Raw genomic sequence first — 25,785 nt, 5'->3', positions numbered from 1 at the left:
TTAAGAATCTAATGGTTTTTACTCTTGTCCAAAAGAACAATGCTTGGTGCTGCAAATTTAAAAACACAAACACGAGAAAATCTGCAGAAAAAATGGGTTTAGGAGACAGAGCTTAGAAGCTAAAATGGGTTCCCAGGTTTAAAAAGGAAGGTTCATAAATGACACACTGTAACTCCTTCCCATTCTCAATTAAAGAACTGGACTCCAGTTGGTTCACCGTGACTGCAGAGGATTGATTTCAGGTTGCTAGAACTGGGATAGCACCTCTACAAGCTGCATAACTGTTCAAATTAGTAATGATTTTTATTTGAAAATCATTATTAAATTTGCTTCAACTAACATTTTCTTAAAAATCAAACAACATCAATATGAAAGTTCCAGAGTAATTTTTGTTGGTTTTATTAAAATATCTCATACCAATGATTACAGCCACAAACATGATTGTTTCTAACAAAAAAAACTGATCAGGGAGCAAGAAGCATGGGGAAAGATTTAAAACTTATTTAGCAATTGGGTGCCAGGACTCACAGTTTCAATGGCCATTAACAGCACAGCAAATTATTCTGTTCAAATTCCTAATATGGTTTCTACTTCACATTATAACTGACAAAAATTCTCATTCTAAACAGAAGAAAAAAATCCTTGGGTATTTGTTTAAAATGTCAAAATGCATTTGTAAAAATTATGGGTCAAAGATAATACAGTTGCTTCAAGTCCCTTCAGGTATACTTGATGCAAGATTGTATTGGGATATTGGTGACTGCCAACAGATTTAATGCTTATAGAAACAGATTCTAAAAAAAGCTATTTTTTAAAATTGGGATAAAGGAGAAAAGCTAACTCTCCACAGGAGTTACCCAATCCACACGTACTACTGTAGTGCTCTATGCAACAAGCCAAATAAAAATCCATGTGCTGCTTATTAAATGAAAACCATTTCTCATCCAGAGATTGCATATTTTTATTTGGGGGGGGGGGTGTTGAGGTGGTGGGGTATTTGAGAAAGTAGTATTAAATGGAAAGGAAAAAAATGGCAAAGTATGAATAAACTCCAGGAAGAAAACACAAATGACAATGGGGATAGCAAAATCAAACCTGAATCGCACTGCCCTAATTGAGTTGCAAAAAATGAGTAGGTACACAAGATATCAACTCACTTAAAAGAGTTTATGACTGGACTTCGAACATCAAAAGCATTAAACAATTTTAAAAAAAATTGATGAGTTGTGGGGAAGATGAGTGCAAGAGGGAGAGAGAAAGCACATTTTCAGTCTACTGGTATGACGTATTTTCCACCAAATATTGTAATTGGGATACCAGCTATCCTGGGACAATTATAGCCACCATAATAAAAATTTTGAAGGAACTTGGTGCAAGTTGCTGAATAAACTAAGACAAGAAATCATGAAGGTTTTTTTGCCTGAGAATTCTGTGCACTGACAAAGCATCTCCATATGCAAAAGTAGGAAGTCTTGTATATTTTCACTTTCTTTTTAAAAAGTATATTCACAGCTAAACAAATCTGTGGCTTCTACAAAACTGTACACAGACAGAGTACATTCATGGCTGACTTGAGGTACTACAAGGTTTCTTTCCTTTTCATATAAGGTCACAGAATTACAGACGTCAATTGGAAATGCAGTAAGATTCCACGCTTCATTTAACTGCATTAACTACATTTTGTAGTCCCACTTATTTTTCTTTTTTGCTGCGAACTTTTGGGCTGCATCCTGACAGAAGGTTAAAGGTCAAAAAAGGTGAGGAATGCCATTTCTTTTCTTCTCTTGAGAGCTGCTATTGGTCAGCAGGGATATCTCTGTCTGGTTCCGATTTGGCTGTCTGGCCTGGCGATGGCGTGTGCGAAGGGTGGGCTACTGAAGGCATCCCATGCTGCATAGGGATGGCACCCGCTACGATTCCTTCAACTGCTGCTGCAGGGATACCCGCCGCTGTTACTCCAACCACTCCACTCGGGAACCTGTAACAAACATACAACCATTAAGCAACAGAACCAAAGGGGAGTAAATTGCAATGTTAAAAAAAAATGCAGCGTAATAACTTCCGCCTGGATAGCTCTATAACTAATAGCAGCGAAACAGATAAAAGGATAACCGTTTCACATAAAGGGCGAGAGTATGAAGGAGAGTCCCCAGGCTACATTAGATGCAGAATCAATTGGCTTTTAAAGTGGCATTAAATATGTGCTTGCAAAGCAGAAATATTCAGAGGAAGATGGAAGGAGAAATCATCATCATAGCTTGTAACACCAGACAGACACCACTCTAGTGTTGTTTGGTTGATGTTGAGCAGGTCAGTGTCAGCTAAATCAGGTGAGAGTGGGCAGCTGCGTGGAACGTGTTCAATGTTCTGCACCCTTTCACCACACTCACAGGATTTTCAGGTCTTTAAACCCCACTTCACCGTATTGTCTCCCGTCCTACAAACTGCCACTCCCGCTCTGTTGAGAGTGCACCACTTCCGTATGTCAAGCAGTGTCCTGTCTGGGAACATTTCTGAGGGGTCTTGCACTGTATTGTTTGGTGGGGTTCTGGCTTCTGTTTGTTGCCAGAGGTCAATCCTGTATGTTTGGGGGGATGTTTCCTCCACCGTAGCAAAGCTTTTCCTCAATTTTAGGCAGTTGGAAACTGACACATGATGATGTAGTGGGCGCCGTGGATCCGAGTTCTGTTTACCTTTTTCAATTTTTGTTGTAGTGTGTCTCCGGATCTCTGGGGGAGCAACGCCTGCAAGTCTGTAAATGATGTTAGTGGGTGTGGGGCGCAGTGTGCCCATGATTATTCGGCAGGCTTTGTTAAGCAACGGGTCTATTTTCTTTGCATGGGCTGATCTGCCCCACACAGGTGCACAATATTCTGCAGGTGCATAGCAGAGTACTAGGGCAGTTGATCTAAGTGTGTGAGCATTAGCTCCCTATTTCATGCCCGCTAATTTTTTTGAGAAAATTGCGAGAGCCGACTTTCCCTCGGAGTTTTTGGATGTGTGTGGCAAATGAGAGCATCCTATCCAGTGTCACGCCCAGGTAAATTGGAGTCAGATGGTGTTCGAGCTCCTTCCCTCACCAGAAGATCTTGAATTTCCGAGCTGCTTCTCGATTCCTCAGGTGGAATGTACACACTTGAGTTTTTGATGGATTTGGGTTCAGAGATCATTTTTCATAATACTGCTTCATTGCTTCGAGGACTGCTGTAAGTCGTACTTCAACTTCTTGGAAGGAGTTAGCTTGTGTTGCTGTGCATAGGTCATCTGCATAGATAAACCTGCATGTGTTAGGAAAGGTTGGTTGGTCTTTGTGTAGACATTAAGTAGTAGAGGTGCCAGGACTGATCCCTGTGGTAGTCTGTTCTTTTGTGGACGCCACAGAAGAAATGGAATTAAGAGTTCACAAAACTAAGAAAATGTCAGAGGAGACAAATTGACTAAATATCTTGTACTTGTACAAATTGTGTTGATTTGAGTGATTTCAGTCAGGGACATTGTAGCTACTTTACAAATAAGTATATTTGTGGCAGCTGTAGGTTAGTAGGTAGCACTTTTGCCTCTCAGCTGGGTTTCAAATCCCACTCCAGGATCTTTATCAAAACAAAAACTAAGTTGATACTGACTCAGTAGTGGATTGCTGAACTTGTATCAGTCTTTCTGATAAAATATTAAACTGAGGTCACATCTGTTACATGCTCAAGGAGATCTGTTTTTTTGTGAGAATGATGTAATGGTCTTTTGGAGGTCACCTGATATGATTTTCCCGCCGATGTGAGGTCACGTGATGACATGTGCCCCGTGACTATATAAGGGTCAACCCAGGTGACGCAGTTGGTTTTTGAGTTTGTAGATTTCCAGGTAGAACATGTTGTGCCTCCGTTTCTGTTGCGTGTTTGTTTTTGTGACGCAGTTTCATTTTTAAAACGGAAGGTGCGTTCTCTTACAAGATATTATATTTGAACTGGAAATTTGTGGCTGGAAGTGCCAATTTACTCAATTCCAACAGTTTTGAAGGGAGAGTGAAGAATTCATCGAAGTGAAGGATCGAGAGAAGTCGGCATCGTTTGGCAGTTTAATAAAGGATCGACCTTATTGAGTCTTCGTTGAAGAGAACCTGCATTGAGATAACTCTTGCAATAGCGCAATGAGTTCATGCACAAAGGCTCTCTCTCTCTAAAAGGAATTTAAGGTCAGTTGATTTAAACTGTTTAATTTCGGCATCGGGAATCCTGTGGACAGAACCAGCAGTAAAAGTGCATTGGTGAAAAAATCTTTCTCCAGAGACGTCTCTCCCAATTGAATGTGTAAAACTGTTGGACTTTCGAAGTTATCGCTTTAAGAACTATATCTGACTGTATCGCTTTAAGAACTGTTTTCACACTTAACGCTTTAAGAACCAAAGCCGAGTGGAGTTGATGAACGGCTGCATACCTGTTTAACCTCCAGTTGAAGTTTTCCTTTGTTTTTTTCCCCCCTTATCGTTCATATGTGTTTAATAAATGTTTGGTTGCTTTCATAAAACCTGTCTCGATTAATATTCATTATTGCCGGTTACGTAACACATCTGCTTTGTCAAATACATGTACAAGATCTAATGGCAGAAGGATACTTAACCTTAGTGCTCTGGGTCATACTCATTCCTTATACTCTCTTCTAAATAGATTCTCTGATCATTGATACTTGTCATTTATGACAGTTTACCGTGGGCCAATCAACTGTCAGGTTTTCCTACATTAAAATGGTTCAAGCATTACTACACGTCAAAAAACTACTGGCTTCAAAGCACTTTGGGATGCACCCAAATGAATAAAAAGCCCAGTAACTCTTGACTATTCACTTAGCTAGCTTACCATTTCTGACTGTTACCTGCAATTATTGTGATGTTGGAGGACAGAACCAGGTGAAGCTGCACTGACTTTCCACAAATAAATAACTGCTTAAATGCACTAATTTTCAGAAGTAGAATTCCATTAGTGGAAGTACTGTAGGACAACAATGGAAATCTAAATCATTAAAAGTGCCTTTGTTACAGGGGAACACCAAGTGGATAAGGTTTCAGGTTTTAGGAAACACACGGAGGAAAGTGGACAAGCATGCACTGGTGGAGTCCTGACAGAGTGGAGAAAATATAATTTCATTTAAGAAACAGAATCACTGACTACTTGCTGCACCTCCTGAAAGCCAGTTACACAAGTGTTGAGAGCTAGACTCTCTTAAAACCTGGCAGATAACGGCACAATTGATCTCTGGAGGTATCTTTTTTTTAAAAAAAAGAAAATGGAAATTTCACTGTTCAACAGGTGCAAACAGAATGGAAATTCAATTATCTCTATTATCTGCATTGACTGGCATCAAACACCATCATATACCCATTAAAGAGAATGTAACACTTCGCCATTCACAAATTCACAACTGTGAAGTTTTAAAACACTGGCCATCAGTTTGCACAAAAACCTGAGACATCTTGCACACATTATCAGGGTAACTGAGCAGGAAAATCATTGGGTAATATCCACACATTTCAGCAGTAGCTACGAAAAGAAATAATTTTCTTCACTTCAAGAAATGAGGGATAAGTGGGCACCAAACCTAATCTTAGGTAATGGTCCAACAAAGATTTATGAGAAAAAAATATAATGCTTAGTTTTGAATAAGTGAGATTTATCTTGAGCAAATCAAGCTCTTAAAAAGTTTTTGAAATGTTTACCAAGTTAGTAATATTAATAACATGATGCATGGTCTATCCAGTCTCTCCATGTAACTGAAGCCCTCTTTTCCAGGCTGCATCCCAATGGAAAAACACCTTTCTTGTAGTGCAGCAGTCAGAATTGTACACAATACTCCACACTTGATCATTAGTTACATCAGAATACTGTAGTCCATTCTGTCCACCACTCTGAATGAAGGATTATTGATTTGGTGAGAGGACACTACAGCACAATTTCAAAAATTAGCTGATTAAAAATTTAGAAATTGTAATTATTCTCTTTATAGCTAAAAAGATTGAAAGGTGATCTTACAGAGCTGTCCATGAAATGTGTTGAGGAAGAGTGGTGAAATTTCCAAAAGAGGATAAGCACACATAAGACAGGCAAGCATGCACATAACACATATTAAACATAAAGACGGACCAATGAGTTAACAGGACCAAGTGATACAGGGAGCTGCACGTAATCAAAGGTAAATAGTCTGAAAATGGGAAAGATATAAAAATAGTAGCCCAGTGCTTTCTGAAGCTTGACTACGTAGAAACATAGAAAATCGGTGCAGGGGTAGGCCATTCGGCCCTTCGAGCCTGCACCGCCATTCAGTATGATCATGGCTGATCATCCAACTCAGAACCCTGTACCAGCCTTCCCTCCATATCCCCGATCCCTTTAGCCACAAGGGCCATATCTAACTCCCTCTTAAATATAGCCAATGAACTGGCCTCAACTGTTTTCTGTGGCAGAGAATTCCACAGATTCACCACTCTCTGTGTGAAGAAGGTTTTCCCTAATCTCGGTCCTAAAAGGCTTCCCCTTTATCCTCAAACTGTGACCCCTCGTTCTGGACTTCCCCAACATCGGGAACAATCTTCCTGCATCTAGCCTGTCCAATCCCTTTAGGATTTTATACATTTCAATCAGATCCCCCCTCAATCTTCTAAATTCCAATGAGTATAAGCCCAGTTCATCCAGTCTTTCATCTTATGAAAGTCCTGTCATCCCAGGAATCAATCTAGTGAACCTTCTTTGTACTCCCTCTATGGCAAGGATGTCTTTCCTCAGATTAGGGGACCAAAACTGCACACAATACTCCAGGTGTGGTCTCACCAAGGCCTTGTACAACTGCAGTAGTACCTCCCTGCTCCTGTACTTGAATCCTCTTGCTATAAATGCCAGCATACCATTCGCCTTTTTCACCGCCTGCTGTACCTGCACGCCCACTTTCAATGACTGATGTGTAATGACACCCAGGTCTCGTTGCACCTCCCCTTTTCCTAATCGGCCACCATTCAGATAATAATCTGTTTTCCTGTTTTTGCCACCAAAGTGGATAACTTCACATTTCTGCCATGAATTTGCTCACTCACCTAACCTATCCAAGTCACTCTGCATCCTCTTAGCATCCTCCTCACAGCTAACACTGCCGCCCAGCTTCCTGTCATCCGCAAACTTGGAGATGCTGCATTTAATTCCCTCATCCAAGTCATTAATATATATTGTAAACAACTGGGGTCCCAGCACTGAGCCTTGCGGTACCCCACTAGTCACTGCCTGCCATTCTGAAAAGGTCCCGTTTATTCCCACTCTTTGCTTCCTGTCTGCCAACCAATTCTCTATCCATATCAATACCTTACCCCCAATACCATGTGCTTTAAGTTTGCACACTAATCTCCTGTGTGGGACCTTGTCAAAAGCCTTTTGAAAATCCAAATATACCACATCCACTGCTTCTCCCCTATCCACTCTACTAGTTACATCCTCAAAAAATTCTATGAGATTTGTCAGACATGATTTCCCTTTCACAAATCCATGTTTTGTCCGATGATTTCACCACTTCCCAAATGTGCTGTTATCACATCTTTGATAACTGACTCCAGCTGTTTCCCCACCACCGATGTTAGGCTAACCGGTCTATAATTCCCTGGTTTCTCTCTCCCTCCTTTTTTAAAAAGTGGGGTTACATTAGCCACCCTCCAATCCTCAGGAACTAGTCCAGAATCTAAAGGGTTTTGAAAAATTATCACTAATGCATCCACTATTTCTTGGGCTACTTCCTTAAGCACTCTGGGATGCAGACCATCTGGCCCTGGGGATTTATCCGCCTTTAATCCCTTCAATTTACCTAACACCACTTCCCTACTAACATATATTTCCCTCAGTTCCTCCATCTCACTGGACCCTCTGTCCCCTAATATTTCCGGAAGATTATTTATGGCCTCCTTAGTGAAGACAGAACCAAAGTAATTATTCACTTGGTCTGCCATGTCCTTGCTCCCCATAATCAATTCACCTGTTTCTGTCTGTAGGGGACCTACATTTGTCTTAACCAATCTTTTTCTTTTCACATATCTATAAAAGCTTTTACAGTCAGTTTTTTATGTTCCCTGCCAGTTTTCTCTCATAATCTTTTTTCCCTCATAATCTTTTTTCCCTTTCCTAATTAAGCCCTTTGTCCTCCTCTGCTGAACTCTGAATTTCTCCCAGTCCTCAAAGACAAAGACAGGGGTGGGGGAAAGCTAGTGTTCAGACAAATTTTCTAGAATATTTTATTTGATTATTTTTAAAATTCGCTGCTCTCTACAAGAGCATGTGGTTACACACCAGGAATGGAGCGAGGATATGCAGAAGCCACATCCTACATTCAAGTGACCAGCTGGTCTTTTTAAAATATATAAACATCTGTATATTAGAAGAGTGACAGATTTGTTGAAAGGCCATAATGAACAGATGTTTGTTAATCTTCTAATCCCTGTGCTGCATTGGGCAGGCTTATCTATTCTGGAACTAGAATAGTTAAATTCTCTTGTTAAGTACTGCAGAGTTGGGACATGTTGTTTTATTTACGAATTAAAACGTTCTTTCCAATTGAACACTAAAATGTTTCTTCCAGGTACTATATATATAAATGCTATGGGCAGAGAAGTGGCATATAAAAAAGCCCTTTGGCCCATCATACGTCTACGCTAATCCTTTTTTATTCCCCTACATTCCCCCTAATATTCCCAAGTTCGACTGCTCAACTACACACTTCGATTTCCAGTTGCCAATTAACCTACCCAAGTTCAATTTGAGGTCTGTAGTCCTCCAACGTTTGCAAGAAAAAGTTTGAGAGCCCTTTGCATTTACTTGTTCTGTATTACTCACTCATAAAATGTGGAATGGTCTTCATCTAAGTCACAATAATAGACAAACAGCCTAAAGTAATAACACAAACAATTGTATTTTCCTGTCTTTATTGAACACAATGTTCAATCACAGTCCAGGCTGGAAAAAGCATGCGAACCCTTGTACTTATTAACTGGTAGACCCTCCTTTAGCAGCAATAACCTCCAACAAATATTTCCTGTAGCTGCTGATCAGACTTGCACAACGGCGAGGAGGAATTTTAGACCATTCCTCCATACAAGACTGTTTGTTCATCAATATTTCTAGGATACCTTGCACAAATAGCCTTCTTCAGGTCATGCCACAGCATCTCAATTGGGTTAACATCTGGACATTGCAAAACTAATTTTCTTCTTTTTAAACTATTCTGTTGATTTACTCGTGTTTCCGACCAGTGTCTTGTTGTATCATCCAATTTCTATTAAGCTTCAGGTGACAGACTGCTACTCTGACATTCTCTTGTAAAATGTTGTGATACAATTTTGAATTCATTGTTCCTTCAATGACTGCAAGCTATCCAGGCCTTGAGGTAGCAAAGCAGCCCCAAACCATGATGCTCCTTCTACCATGCTTCACAGATGGCATGAAGTTTTAGTGCTGGTGTGCAGTGCCCTTTTCCCTCCAAACATAGTGGTGTGCCTTTCTGCCCAAAAGTTCAACTTTTAGCTTATCTGTCCACAGAACATTGTCCCAGAAGTATCCTTTGGAAACTTGAGAGACTGTAGCAAGTTCTAGAGATTTCTGCAGGCCTTTTGCTGTTACACTTGGGTTCTTTTTCACCTCCTTCAGCATTGCACATTGTGCTCTTGGTGTGATCTTTGCAGGACGCCCACTCATAGGGACAGTAGCAACAGTACTGAGTTTCCTTCATTTGTAGACAATTTCTCTTACTGTGGACTGATGAACACTCAGGTTTTTAAAAATGCTTTTATAGCCTTTTCCAGCTTCACACATCTCTACAATTCTTCTTCTAAGTTCCTCTGAATATTGTTTTGATTGAGGCATGGGGCACATAAGCAGATCTTTCTAGAGAACAGCAGGCTCCATCAGTAACCTGACTTTGGAGGCGTGGGTTGTAGAGGCGCCCTGTCCTATAAAAAAAGACATACAATCTCATCTCATTGATTGGAACACCCGAGTCCAAATAGCTTTTGTAGAAGGCATTACCCCAGAGGTTCACATACCTTTTTTGAACCTAGACTGATTGTTTAAATGGTGTACTCAGTATTGACAAGAAGTACAACTGTTTGTGCGTTATTAGTTCAGGTAGATTGTGTTTGTCTATTATTATGACTTAGATGAAGATCAGACCACATTTTATGAGTAATTAATGCAGAAAACCAGTTACTGCAAAGAATTCACAAACTTTTTCTTGCAACTATCTACGGCTAAGCGAAACAATGTTCCTCAGGGACCAAGATGCAAAAACAGCGGATATATCACATTCAGCACATAAAATATTAACAATAATATTAACAGATTCTGTGGATGTAAAAGTTGACATTAAGTGCATGCACGACATAAAGTTTAATATACAACAGCATTACTACTACTGGTGCTGTCATAAGTAATGTGATCTGTGATGTAAAATAGGTAATGGTCAGCCTGCACCTTCCTAAAATTTACAATCACCACTTTAATCTTGTCTGTAACGAGACTCAAATTGTGTTCCCACAAGTCCACAAGCCAATCTACCTCCTATCTGTATGCCAACTCATCATTGTTGCTGATGGAGCCAACCACTGTTGTGTCATCAGTGAACTTAGTGTCGTGGTTAGAGCTGGGATCTAGCAGTACAGTCATGCGTCAGCAGTGTGAACAGCAGCAGACTGAGAACGCAATGCAAAGGTGGGGCGGGGGGGCGCACTGGTGCTTGGCATGACAGAGCTAGAGATGTTGCTGCCAACAGTCTGACATCTTTCCATCAGGAAGTCCAAGATCCAGTTACAGAGGGAAGTGTTGAGATCCATCAAGGACAGTTTACCCACCAGCTTCTGAGGAACCAGCATATCCAATGCTAAACTGAAGTCAATGAGTAGCATTCTGACGTAGGAGACACCATTCTCCAGATGAGTAGAGGGCAGAGGCCAGTGGGTCCTCAGTGGACCATTTTGGGCAACATGCAAACTGATAGAGGTCCAACGTAGTGGAAAGGCACAATTTAATGCAGTTCATGACCAGCTGCTCAAAGCACTTCATTACTATTGAGGTCAGTGCTACTGGACTGTAGACGTTAAGCAGGTTACTGTTGGCCTCCTGGGTACTGGGATGATGGTGGCATGTCTTTATTATGTGGGAAAAACAAAGCACCCAGAGTAAACCTACATGGTCACAGGAAGAACGTGTAACCCCAGAAACACAGAACAGGCCAGCACTTAACCTAGATTACTGGTAACATGGCACTCCCCAAAATGTTATAAATACTCGGTCAATTGAAATGCTCAAGACAAAGATCAGCAGATTTTATTAAGATGGAGATATCAATGAACATGGTGTAAGGTCGGAAAATGTAACTGAGGTACTATTTAGCCATGATAACTCAATGACTGTAACACGCTGCTCTAACACAGACTGAAGCAAGACTTTCCAGGCGCAGATCCATGGTCTCGCAAGACTAACGGATGCCACCACCACATATAAAGATTTAAGGGGTTGAAATGACACACTATGTAACCAAGCAATCTCGTGGTGTGGAATACAAATTACAGGAGAAATGAATTTAACAATTTTGTTACTATAATAGTGCAAGAAATCCCAAATACAGTATTACTCAAGATCCCAATTTCCCTCACAGTTAAGATGTTCACCTTGTGGATGATAGCACCATGCTCATCATGCCCAAGACAGAAAATTGTAATTATGGAACAGGATCACATAACAGTATAGCATGTCAGACTTAAAAGATTCAAAGATCCTCTATCATCATTTTTCTTTGGCTTGACATCCATTTGGCTGAGACTATCGTCTGATGAGTTCTTCTGTGTTAAGAACACTGCTTATGTATACTCTGAATGTCATAGACCAAGATGAAAACAGGCAGCATTCTTAATACAAGAGCTTCCAGTCAGGCTTCACAAGAAAGACTGCATCATTGCCTCAATTAGGAACCTATAACAAACACATTTTTTTTTTACCTGTAAGCAGCACCATTCAGCTCAGGATGTACAGCCACAGGGTCAATGCCAGTCCACTGTGCAGCTGCAGCTAGATACTCTTTATTCACACAGTTTTTCAAGGTATCTGGAATCCGTCCTGTTGAGAAGAGGAGAATACAAGTATCTGTCCTGAGGTACAGATCATAAGTCTGAGGTACTATCAATAGGAGACATGTTCACCCTCAACACCCATTTCCCTAAGGAAAGGACTAATTATTGAAAATGCTCCCAAACTTCACTCTGAAGTACATGAACGTAGCACTAGCAGAAACCTTTTCATGTGGTTCGTGCCAAATAGAGAATGAATTCTCCTCTGGGTGAGAGAATAAATTTAAAAACAGCACATTTCAGATAGAGGGGAAAGAGATAACTAGCTTCAGAATATCGCTATTTAGCATTCCCTGGTAAATTTTTTATCCAATTTTTAAAAAATATTTTCTTTTATCGTGCTCATCCAGTGAGCTGGATGGTACATACATTGATTGAAATGAAAGGGATTAGTAGCTCAGGTTAGCTTCTTGCTTGTAGCGTTGTTCACCAAGCTTGGAGATTAGGTCACAACCGTTACATCACCAGTCTAGGTGACATCATCATTGTGCAATTGAGTGTTGTTTCTGCCAAGTGCTCATGTTTATATTGGCCTGACTTGTTCTGATTGGTTGGCTGTCACACTAGCCGCTAGTCTCTGCTGGGTGCCAGCCAACTAGATAGCTGAATGATGTCCGCTGGCCTGTATCCCTGGTATGGGCCATTGCGAGTGTTGGTTCCTCTGGCATCTGCAGCAGCCCCCCCCCCCCCCCCACTGATACCATAAACCCATTGATGATGTTACCTTGACTGGTGACAAAATGTTTGCAACCTAACCTCCAGGTTTGGTGAACACCCCTACAAACATATATTGCTATCCTAAAGGTGGGCTAACAGATGTGCAACTGTTACAGCTGCACATTGCACCACAGAATTCAGACAGAGTTCAATTGCTCCTAGAGCTTAGGGCTAGATACACTGCGTCTGTAGCTGCTCAAACCTACGCCAGCCATGCTGCCATATCATTTGATGCGTACAAAAACTGTAGTTTCATTTCATTTTATGTTATGTGTTTATTAAGTCACATTAGTTTAATTTAATAACAATCTTTAATCAAAATTTTAGACTTACGGCCCAAATCCAACTTGGATGGTGGTGACCGTGAGGCCTTTGAAACATTGTGGAGCACACAGTTTCCAAATATAAGTGAGATTATTGAACTAGCACACAAGGGCACATTCAAGTTATGGGCTCTGTTGTTCAGTCCCTTTAATTCAAATAAGAATGAAGGATGAGAAAAATAAATATGTTTAATACTACATATTAAATTAACTGAAGTACTTGTGATTCCCACATATCACCACAAACTATCAAAGTTCTCAGAACCTGCAGCATCTACAATATATTTTAATCACCTAGATTTATGGGTTGAAGACAAACCAAAAACAGCAATAATCACAGGTTTCAACTCAGGTCTCCAGAACAGGGGCCGCCGTGGTTAACAGTAGGGATCCATGACATAAAAAAGGTTGGGAACCCCTGCTCCTGAATCTTGCAACAATCAAACAATATTCTGGAAGAATCCAGATTTAGGGACCACTATTTAAAAATTAAAGTTTGTCAATTCAAACAGAAATGAGGCAAATTTTCCCCTCTATTAAAGGGACAAAAGTCTTAGGAACTCCCTATTTGACGGTAAAAACACAGACTGAATCATTTAAGTAGAGGTAAACAGATACTTGTTAAACCAAGGTTTAGGACTCCATTCTGCAGCAAATGAAGTGAGACGTGTTTTTCACCGTGGCTCTACTTTTTATATCTTACATTCCACTGATAGATCCTTTTTAAGTTGAAGATTCACTATTTTTGTTGAAGGATTTATGATTTAACTATGATGGCAGGAAGTCGATCCAGTGTTGAATTGAGACGCTGCAAGATCCTTCCCGAAACGGAACAATCCGAACAAAGAAATCGGAGGATCTTTCTACTTTAGGAAGAATACAGGAAATAGAAAAGGTTTGTCAGAAGGGCAGTGTTATGATAATTGTGGGGGATTTTAACAGGGGAGTGGATTGGGAAAATCAGGTAGGCACTGGATCTCAAGACAGAGAATTTGTAGAATGTCTGCGAGATGGCTTTTTAGAACAGCTTGTTGCTGAGCCCACTAGTGGATCGGCTGTACTGGATTGGGTATTGTGTAATGAACTGGAGGTGATTAGAGAGATTGAAGTGAAGGAACCCTTAGGAGGCAGTGATTGAGTTCACTGTGAAATTTGAAAAAAAGAAGCCGAAATCTGATGTGTCGGTATTTCAGTGGAGTAAAGGAAATTACAGTGGCATGAGAGAGGAACTGGCCAAAGTTGACTGGAAAGGGACACTGGCGGGAAGGACAGCAGAGCAGCAGTGGCTGGAGTTTATGCGAGAGGTGAAGAAGGTGCAGGACAGGTATATTCCAAAAAAGAAGAAATTTTCGAATGGAAAAAGGATGCAACAATGGCTGACAAGAGAAGTCAAAGCCAAAGTTAAAGCAAAGGAGGGGGCATACAAGGAAGCAAAAATTAGTGGAAAGACAGAGGATTAGGAAGTTTTTAAAAGCTTACAAAAGGAAACCAAGAAGGGTCATTAAGAGGGAAAAGATTAACTATGAAAGGAGCTAGCAAATAATATCAAAGAGGAGAGTAAAAGCTTTTTCAAGTATATAAAGAGTAAAAGACAGATGAGAGTAGATATAGGATCGACAGAAAATGATGCCGGAGAAATTGTAATGGGAGATAAGGAGATGGCAGAGGAACTGAACGAGTATTTTGCATCAGTCTTCACTGAGGAAGACATCAGCAGTATACCGGACACTCAAGGGTGGCAGGGAAGAGAAGTGTGTGCAGTCACAATTACGACAGAGAAAGTACTCAGGAAGCTGAATAGTCTAAAGGTAGATAAATCACCCGGACCAGATGGAATGCACCCTCATGTTCTGAAGGAAGTAGCTGTGGAGATAGCGGAGGCATTAGCGATGATCTTTCAAAAGTCGATAGAGTCTGGCATGGTTCCAAAGGACTGGAAGATTGCAAATGTCACTCCGCTATTTAAGAAGGGGGCAAGGAAGCAAAAAGGAAATTATAGACCTGGTAGCTTGACATCGGTGGTTGGGAAGTTGATGGAGTTGATTGTCAAGGATGAGGTTACAGAGTTCCAGGAGGCATATGACAAGATAGGCAGAACTCAGCATGGATTCCTTAAAGGAAAATCCTACCTGACAAACTTATTACAATTTTTTGAGGAAATTACAAGTAGGCTAGACAAGGGAGATGCAGTGGATGTTGCATATTTGGATTTTCAGAAGGCCTTTGACAAGGTGCCACACATGAGGCTACTTAACAAGATAAGAGCTCATGGAATTACAGGAAAGTTACATACATGGATAGAGCGTTGGCTCATTGGCAGGAAACAGAGAGTGGGAATAAAGGGATCCTATTCTGGTTGGCTGCCGGTTACCAGTGGTGTTCCACAGGGGTCCATGTTGGGGCCACTTCTTTTTACAGCGTACATCAACGATTTGGATTATGGAATAGATGGCTTTGTGGCTAAGTTTGCTGACGATACGAAGATAGGTGGAGGGGCCGGTAGTGCTGAGGGAGCAGAGAGTCTGCAGAGAGACTTGGATAGAATGGAAGAATGGGCAAAGAAGTGGCAAATGTAATACAATGTTGGCAAGTGTATGGTTATGCACTTTGGCAGAAGAAATTAACGGGCAGACTATTATTTAAATGGGGAGAGAATTCAAAGTTCTGAGATGCAACGGGACTTGGGAATCCTCGTACAGGATACCCTTAAGATTAACCTCCAGGTTGAGTCGGTGGTGAAGAAGGTGAATGCAATGTTGGTATTCATTTCTACAGGAATAGAGTATAGGTGCAGGGATGTGATGTTGAGGCTCTATAAGGCGCTGCTGAGACCTCACTTGGAGTACTGTGGGCAGTTTTGGTCTCCTCATTTAAGAAAGGATGTGCTGATGTTGGAGAGGGTACAGAGAAGATTCACTAGAATGATTCCGGGAATGAGAGGGTTAACATATGAGGAACGTTTGTCTGCTCTTGGACTGCATTCCTTGGAGTTTAGAAGAATGAGGGGAAACCTCACAGAAACATTTCGAATGTTGAAAGGCATGGACAGAGTGGATGTGGCAAAGTTGTTTCCCATGATGGGGGAGTCTAGTACGACAGGGCATGACTTAAGGATTGAAAGGCGCCCATTCAGAATAGAGATGGAAAATTTTTTTAGCCAGAGGGTGGTGAATCTATGGAATTTGTTGCCACGGGCGACAGTGGAGGCCAAGTCATTGGGTGTATTAAGGCAGAGATTGATAGGTATCTGAGTAGCCAGGGTATCAAAGGTTATGGTGAGAAGGCGGGGGAGTGGGAGTGAATGGGAGAATGGATCAGCTCATGATAAAATGGCAGAGCAGACTCGATGGGCCGAATGGCCGACTTCTGCTCCTTTGTCTGATGGTCTAATATTCTCTTCAATACAAGATATGAAACTTGAATTTGGATCGCTTAACACTAAGATTGATAAACTGACGGATGCTAATGGAAAGCTTGAAAAATCTATCTTTACTGTTCAAGAATCTTTGAAGAATTTGGATTTTCAATTTCAGACTCTTAAACAGACTATTCATCAAATTGAGAGGGAACAGCAGTCATTCAGGCAAACTTAACGAGCAAGAATTGAAGATGTCATCTATGGAAAAGAAACTTAATGAAGTTACTTTGGAACTATCAAGAACGAAGAAAAAAAACGATTGATTTAGATAGCAGAATGCACAGGAGGAACTTGCATTGGGTTTGTCTGAAAATACTGAAACCGGTGACCTGTTAAAGTTCTTTTCAGATATGCTGCATTCACTTTTTAATGGGATTCTTGAAGCGAACCCTGTACTCGATACAGCTTTTCAAATCCCACGGTCTGAGCCCCCACCCGAGCTACGTCCAGGACCACTGGTACTATCCCTGCATTATTTTACAACCAAAGAAGCTATACTCCGAGAGACAAGAAAAAGGGGTCAGCTAATCTACAATTCAACAGAAATTTGTACAGTGGAGGACTTCGCCCTGGAAATCTTTGCCGAAAGAAGGAAATACCAGGGATTGATGGCTGAATTAGATAAAATGAAATGTCGTTCGTCGCTTTGTTATCCGGCATATTTGATAATTTTTCCACCTGACTCTCAGCCACAAAAGATTAACTCTCCAGAAGGTGGTTGAGAATTTATCAAGGGGCTTAAGTCTATGTTGAATGAGAGTTGCTTTTTAGATTCTGGAAGGGACTTTTATACCATTCTCTATCAATAAATAAAACTAGAGGGGTATCTATTTTTGTTAACTCTAAAATCCCTTTTGTACATTTTAATACTGTTACTGATATGATTGGAAGATATTTAATCGTCACTAGTCTGCTATGTGGTCAAAAGGTGGCTTTGGTATGTGTTTATGCACCCAATTCACAGTCTTAAATTTTTTAAGAAGCTATTTTCCACGCTCCCGAATCTAAATGAATATAAGCTGATTATGGGCAGTGACTTCAACTGCTGTCTTAATCTGTCGATTGACAGGTCATCAACCAATCCGTTGCTTCCTAATAAAGCGGCGACCTGTATTAATTATTTTCTATTAGAACATGGCTTGGTGGATACTTGGAGATATAGGAACCCTAATGACAAAGACACTTTTTTCCCCACACGTACATCATAAATATTCAAAAATTGATTATTTTTTTCTAGACACACGATTGTTGTATTCCGTTGCCGACTATGCATATGATGTCATTGCGTTGGCGGATCACGCACCCATGAAATTAACTTTGAGGCTTTCTGATAATATTTTGAAAATGTCACAGTGGAGACTGAATCCCATATTGTTACAAGACCCTACTTTTGTTAGTTTTATCAAGGAGCAAATTTCCTTATTTTTTGAACTTAATACAACTGAAGGTATGTCAAATTTGGTTATATGGGATACAATGAAATCTTTTCTTAGGGGACAGATAATTGCATATTCAGCAGGTTTAAGAAGGAAAACCTAAGCGGAACTTTTAGTGATTACTAATAAAATTAAAGAGATAGGTGAAATATATTCAGTAAGACCTAGTGAAGATCTATATAAGGAAAGGGTTGAACTCCAAACACAGTATGATCTGCTTTTGACCATTCCCATTGAGCAGCAACTTTTTAAATCCAAAAGTCAATTTTATATACATGGTGATGAATCAGGTAAATTGCTGGCTGGTCAGCTGAAGGCAAATATGGTCAGAAGACAGATTTTGAAAATACGTAGACCAGACAGAACTGAAACATTAGACCCTCATGAAATTAGTAAGATATTTATGGATTTCTATTCTAATCTATATAAATCTGAATTTTCTGATACTATCCTTATGAATAGATTTTTGCAAAAATTAAATATACCTAAAATTTCTATTCAAGATATTAACACATTAGATGCACCTATTAAACAAGAGGAAATAGCTCGGGCTATATCCTCTATGCAACTAAGGAAAGCTCCGGGACCAGATAGATATACAGTGGAATTTTATAAGACTTTTACTGAAATGCTTACATCACATCTATGCCAAACTTTCACTGATTCTATATCCTCTGGGAACCTCTCGAAAACTTTTTATGAGGCATCAATCTCATTGATCCCTAAAAAAGGAAAAGATCTATCTGAATGTGACTTCTATAGACCAATTTCCTTACTGAATGTGGACTTTAAAATTTTCTCTAAAATTCTGGCTAATAGGCTTAAGAATATTTTACCTACTGTTATTTCAAATGATCAAACTGGCTTTACTAAAAATAGGTATTCACATTTTAATATTTGAAGATAGTTAAATATTATTTATTCTCCCTCAGTTGAAGAATCTGAATGTATTGTTTCTCTCAATGCAGAGAAAGCCTTTGATAGGGTGGAATGGCCCTATTTATTTCAGGTTTTGGAGAGATTTAATTTTGGTCTGGGATTTATCTCCTGGATCAAACTGATCTATCAAGCCCTGGTGGCTGCAGTTATAACTAACAATCAAAAATCTCCTTATTTTAGACTATATAGTGGAACTCGTCAAGCCCTCTTAGTCCTTTATTATTTAATTTGGCTTTAGAACCACTTGCTATTGCTCTCAGGGATTCCAACTCTGTTCAGGGTATTAAGAGAGGGGATAAAGTACATAAGGTTTCATTGTACGCAGATGATTTATAAGTTTACATTTCAGACACTAGGAAATCTATCCCTTCTATGTTATCCATATTTACTGAATTTAGTACTTTCTCTGGATACAAGTTAAATTTACATAAAAGTGAATTATTTCCTATTAATAACTATTCAGATCAATATGATCTAATATCTTTTAATATTGCTAAAAATTATTTTACCTATCTTGGTATTAAAATTACTAAAACTTTTATAAGATTTATATAAATATAATTTTCTTCCTTTAATTGAATATCCACAACAAACGCTTTCTAATTGGTCGCCTATGACATTATCGTTAATTGGTCGAATAAATGCTATAAAAATGACAATTTTACCAAAATTCTTATACACGTTTCAAGCTGTTCCATTGTTTTTTGATAGAATAGATTCTATGATCTTATCATATATCTGGAATAATAAAAGCTCCAGAGTGAGTAAACCTTTATTGCAAAAATTTAAAAAAGATGGTGGCTTGGCTTTACCAAACTTTAGACTCTATTACTGGGCAATTAATATTCGTTATATTACTTTTTGGATTCACTGTATAGATATGCAGGACTGTCCTTCATGGTTGGACTTAGAAGAGAACTCGGTAAAGGGGTTCTCCTGGGCTTCTTTGCTGAGAGCTCCTGAAGGATCCCGATCCACTTACTGTATTTTTTTGGCTCTCCTCCATTATGTCTTGTTTAAGTTTGGAGAAAATAAGTTGGACGTTTGATACATCTTTTAAATTTGAGCAAACTTGGCAACCTTTTATTCAATATTTTCATATGATCTAATTCTTATTACTTTTATAGTTAATTATTCTTTTTTCTCTGTGAATTTTTTAGATTTGATCAGAAGGATTTTGCCTTTTTTTTAAAACTGTATCCTCAAAATGGACTGCCCAGTACGCTTTTTTTTGTTTTAGGCTAGTTTATTGGGTTTTTTCTTCCCTCTCAATAATAGAATATTTTGCATCTTTTTCCCCCATGAACTGTTAAGAGGAGAGGTGGTTCTCTTTTCTCTTTATATTAGCTTAATACTGTACATGATTTTGACAGCGTACGCTCCCTTTCTTTGTTTGTATTATTATTGAATTATGTATTTGAGATAACCTCTCCTCCGGTTTGTATTTACCCTTATTCTTTTAAATCAATAAAAAAAAGACTGAAAGTAAACCAGGGTTTAATAGTCATCTTGAATAGACAGGAATGCAAAACTAATTCAGTTCAGATCGGCCATGATCTTATTAATGGAGGAACAGATTGAAGAGCAGAGTGACGAATTCCTGCTTCATACATTCAAATATCTGTAACTACTGAAGTAAAACTGAATGATAAAATTACTCTGCAAGTCAGGCAACATCTCAGACCCAGAGTGTTAAAATCTTTTTCTTTCCACAGATGCTGCCTGACATGATTTTTTTCAGTCTGTTTTTCTATTTTCAGCATCCGAGTTTCTATTTTGACTTTCACTGGTGAGTGCCAATTCATAACTACAAGAGATGTTGAAAAGGACTGAGGAGCTATAAAGCAAGATTACTCTTTTGCTGCAGTTTGTGCTGTAATTGTTTCTACCACAGGATAGCACAAGTACAATTCCCATGCTGATGGTAAGGCACACTCCTGTCCTCTTGTGGCTGATTCAGTATTTGGTATTTGCTCCAACTGCACAAATATATCTAAAGCAGGACTATAAGATAATTTTAAAAAGTTGCAATTAAAAAAGAATTAGTTGCAATTATGAATAGAATACAAATACTCTATATTGTTTTATGGAAAACATTGCCTTTATAACCTTTTGTGATATTTTGAATTCTTATCTTTATATTAAAAAACATTCCATGAATTTGTTCTGAAAGTCTAAAATCTACTCCAGATCACAGGAGTCTTCTAATTCCAGCATCTTTGCACATCACTGATTTCATTTGTTCCACCAAGAACACGAACAGATAAGCCAATTTGCCTTGGCCCTTGCCCTTGGAAATCGAAATGAAACTGTTTCAAAACTGACAAAACTAGCAGGATGCACACTTTTTATTAATTGTAAGGCACAATAGCCATGGCACTGCACACATGGAGTGTTCATTCCAGGACCATTCCTCCCCATTTCCTAATTAATAATACTCAGACCGCAAACATCACATCATACCTGTGATAGCTCTTCGGATTTCTCTAGCTGCCTCTTCTCGCACTTCAATTGAAGCCTGCTCACTATACCACGCTGTGTGTGGGGTGCAAATGAGATTTGGTGCATCCTTCAAGGGCCCCTGACTAAAGCTAAAAGACACCAAGAAGAAATTATAAATGTAGTATCTTACAAATCTGAGAAAGAAAAAGCTTTTCAAGAACAAGCATGAGAAATAGTCCTGTAGAGTATAAATGCATCTTTTTGTTGCAAAGTTTAATGGACCAGCCATCTAACTCCTTTGGTTTGAACGCTACTACAATGACTTGAGGTGAAGCCAAGTGGATAGATGTTATGAAATCACAAAATAATTATTAAGAATTGAATTCATGATGTGAACAACAATTTGACAGACAGCAAGACAAATGCCACAGCAGCTTTTTCTCATTTCACACTTGTAGTAAAAAGCTACATTATCCTTGGGCCATTCCTTAACAGTTCAATGTGGATGAAGGCTTCAGAGTAAATTAAAAACTTGGTACTTTATCAAACCTGTATTAGAGTGCAGTTTATGAAATTGTAACCGAGAGATGGACTATCTTTGTCTAACAGTCTGACTTTGTTCCAGTACTCTCAGATTTGGTCTGCATTGATTGGGAATATCCAAGTGAATGCAAATGCTGGTAATACTGTTGATCTATAAGAAAAGCTTATTCACAACAGAGGGCCATATATTTCACTCATGCTATATGAGTTGAATCACAAGATCGTCATCCGAGATGAACACCTGCTGTGTCAGTTTTATACTACAGTTTTAGCCCTGGAGGGAAGGGCTCCCTATAAAAAGTATTCACTCACCTTGCAAATGTTCATGTTTTATTGTTTTACAACATTGAATCACAGTGGATTTATTGTTTTTTACCCCCACACCAACAAAAAAAGACTTTTGTGTCAAAGTGAAAACTGATCTCTACAAAGTGATCTAAATTAATTACAAATATAAAACACAAAATAATTGATTGCACAAGTATTCATCCCCTTTAACATGACACCAAATCATCACTGGTACAACTAATTGGTTTTTGAAGTCACATAATTAGTTAAATGGAAATCATTAGTGTATAATCAATTGATTGTAGTAAAAATACACCTGTATCTGGAAGGTCCAACTGCTGGTGAGTCAGTATCCTGGCAAAAATTACAAAATATAGATGAAAGAACATTCCAAGCAACTTCACAAAAAAATTTATTGAAAAGCACATGTCAGGAGATGGATACATGAAAATTTCCAAGTCACTGAATATACCTTTGAGTACAGTTAAGTCAATCATCGAGAAATGGAAAGAATATTGAACAGCTGTAAATCTGCCTAGAGAAAGCAGTCCTAAAAAACTGTGTGACCATGCAAGAAGGGGACTGTTGTGGGAGTCCACTAACAGACCTATGACAACTCTGGAGGAGTTACAAGCTTCAGTGGCTGAGATGGGAGAGACTGAACTGAAATGTCCCATCTCCCAAAATAATTGTTGCCCGGGTGCTTCACCAGTCACAGCTTTACGGGAAGAGTGGCAAAGGAAAAGCCACTGTTGGAAAAAAAACACAATTCACATGATATCTTGGTTAGAGTTTGCCAGAAGGCATGTTGGAGACTCTGAAGTCAGCTGAAAGAAAGGTTCTATGGTCTGATGAAACCAAAACTGAGCTTTTTGGCTATCACACTAAACGCTATGTTTGGCATAACCAAACAGCACACATCATCAAAAACACACCACCCCTACTGTGAAACATGGTGGTACATCATGCTGTGGGGATGCTTCACTGCAGCAGGCCCTGGAAAGCTTGTGAAGGTAGAAGGTAAAATGAACGCAGTAAATTACAGGGAAATCCTGGAGAAAAACCTGATGCACTCTGCAAGAGAATTGCAACTTAGGAGAAGATTTGTTTTCCAGGAAGACAATGACCCCAAGCACAAAGCCAAAGCTACACAGGTACAGCTTAAAAAAAAATTAATGTCCTGGAGGGACCAAGTCAAAGCCCCGACTGCAATCCAATTGAGAATTTGTGGCTGGACCTGTAAATGGCTGTTCACTCATGACCTCCATGTAATATGACAAAGTTTGTGAAGAAGAATGAGGAAAATTTGCAGTGTTCAGATGTACAAAGCTGATAGACACCTATCCACACAGACTCAAGACTGTAATGGCTGCTGAAGGTGCACCTACTAAATACTGACTTGAAGGGGGTGAGGACTTCTGTAATCAATTATTTTGTGCCTAATAATTGTAATAAATATAGACAAATTTGTAGATTTTTTTTCCACTTTGACACTAAGAAGTGTTTTCTGTTGATCAGCCAAAAAAGCCAAAATGAATCCAGTGATTCTATGTTGTAAAACATTAAAACATGAAAACTTCCAAGGGAGGGTGAGTTCTTTTTATAGGCACTGTAAGTCTATTGTTTAATTAACTTTCATCTTAAAGTAAATCAGCATCAAAATTGCTCAAAAGCCAAGAATGAAATTTTCTTTACTCAATGCTCCACCCTCTGTTTGAGCTGCTGAGTTTTCATCTAGATTAGATTCAACTTTATTGTCATTGTGCAGGTACAAAGCCAATGAAATGCATTTAGCATCTGACCAGAAATGCAAAGAATAGTGTTATTTACAAAATAACTGTGAATAAAAAGTAAGTGCCACAGCACACAAATATAAAAGTACTGAGACAGTACGATATAGATGCAATACTGCTTAGCGCTGTGATGAGAGGTTCAGCAGTGTCACAGCCTCAGGGAAGAAGCTTTTCCTGTGCCTGCTGGTGTGGGAGCGGAGGCTCCCGTAGCGCCTACCGGATGGGAGGAGAGTAAAAAGTCCATGGTTAGGGTGAGATGCATCCCTGATAATGCTTTTCGCCCTACCCAGGCAGCGTTTATGGTAGATGTTCTCAATGGTGGGCAATTGGGTGCCGATAATCCGCTGGGCAGTTTTCACCACACGCTGGAGTGCTTTGCTGTCCGATACAGGACAATTGCCATACCACACTGAGATGCAGTTGGTGAGTATGCTCTCAATGGTACAGCGGTAAAAGTCCATCAGTATCCTGGGACAGAGGTGAGCTTTCTTGATGCTCTGCAGGAAATAAAGGTGCTGTTGCGCCTTTTTGATCAGGATGGGGGAGTTCAGGGACCAGGTGAGATCCTCGGAAGTGTGGACACCAAGGAATTTGAAGCTTGATACACGCTCCACTACAGTTCCGCTGATGTAGATGGGGACGTGAGTGTGACTCCTGGCATGCCTGAAGTCCACTATGATCTCCTTGGTCTTCTGGGTGTTAAGGGCCAGATTGTTGTCGGCACATCACGTGGCCAGGTGTGCTGTAATTGAAGAATTGCTGTAATCTATAATTGAAGGATAGAAGGAATTATGCTGACGCCTTTATACAATGGAGGAGAATTATAGATAAGGAACATTCCCCTCCTTGTGGCCTAAACCACACTCCTTCTGCCCAATGAGACCTCTTTTTTTTAAAAAAAAAGACAGAGCTTCTTCCTTGCCACTCTTCCATAAATACCCCTTTTGTGCAAGCCTACAGATTGTGCAGCCATGAACTTCATCTCCAGTTTGCAGACACTCCCTTCTGCAGCTCACTCAAGAGTGACTGTTGGCATCACAGCAGCCTCTGAGAAGTGCCATTCTTCTCTGGTGACTAAGTGTAGAGGGGCGGCCTGACCTAGGCAGTATGACTGTGGTTTCATAGTTTCCCCCCCACCCCAACTTTTTCATGAGGGACTGCACAGAGCTCCAAGGTATGTTCAGTGCTTTTGAGATTGTCTTGTATCCTTCCCCAGATTTTGTGCTTCTCTATTATAATTTCTCTGACTGGTCTTGAATGCACTTCTGTCTTCATGTTGGTTTGGTCTGTTGAAAATCTACTATACTGTTGGACCTTAAAGAGAGAGGTGTTATTCATTCTTATGAATTCATTGAAAACAAGTAATCCTCCAATTTTCTACATTAACAAATTATGAAAGTATATTGCACTTGAAGAAAGTTAGCACAGTAATCACAATGAGGATGAATACTTTTTCAGCTTCAATTTTGGTTTTTCATTTTTAGTAAATTATTGGTCGGTTTTGGAATTTTTCATTTGATTTGACATGATGCTCAATGTTTTGTAGATTAGCTTAAAAATCCTACTTCAATATATTTTATATTTGGAAAATAAGACAGTAAAATGTGAAAATAGTTGTGGGGGCTGAATACTTTTGCAAGGCACTGTATATACTACCTTAAAGCCAAATACTACAGTTGTTAAAGTGAAAAAACAGAAAATGCCACAAGCTCTGAATTTGACCTTCAATGCTTTCAGGTAATCAGACATG

The 25,785-nt window shown here is 39.5% G+C and overlaps 1 protein-coding gene across 4 annotated transcripts in view; it reads right to left on the bottom strand.

Annotated features, from left to right (window-relative positions):
* Positions 1-357: 357 nt before the first annotated feature.
* Positions 358-25,785, bottom strand: part of LOC134349403 (C-terminal-binding protein 1-like) — a 155,350-nt gene continuing 129,922 nt past the window's right edge. For all 4 annotated transcript variants that reach the window (XM_063053656.1, XM_063053657.1, XM_063053660.1 and 1 more), the window contains 3 exons: positions 21,433-21,560; positions 12,008-12,125; positions 358-1,978 (listed from right to left, as the gene is read on the bottom strand). In XM_063053656.1, the coding sequence (XP_062909726.1) occupies positions 1,795-1,978; positions 12,008-12,125; positions 21,433-21,560 (430 nt within the window). In that variant the 3' untranslated portion in view covers positions 358-1,794. The remainder of the gene's footprint in view (positions 1,979-12,007; positions 12,126-21,432; positions 21,561-25,785) is intronic.

The sequence above is a fragment of the Mobula hypostoma genome, chromosome 7 (genome assembly GCF_963921235.1).
Source record: "Mobula hypostoma chromosome 7, sMobHyp1.1, whole genome shotgun sequence".
Taxonomy (NCBI): Eukaryota; Metazoa; Chordata; class Chondrichthyes; order Myliobatiformes; family Myliobatidae; genus Mobula; species Mobula hypostoma.
The sequence above is the reverse complement of the archived record's forward strand: the minus strand, read 5'-3'. Positions and strand labels throughout refer to the sequence as shown.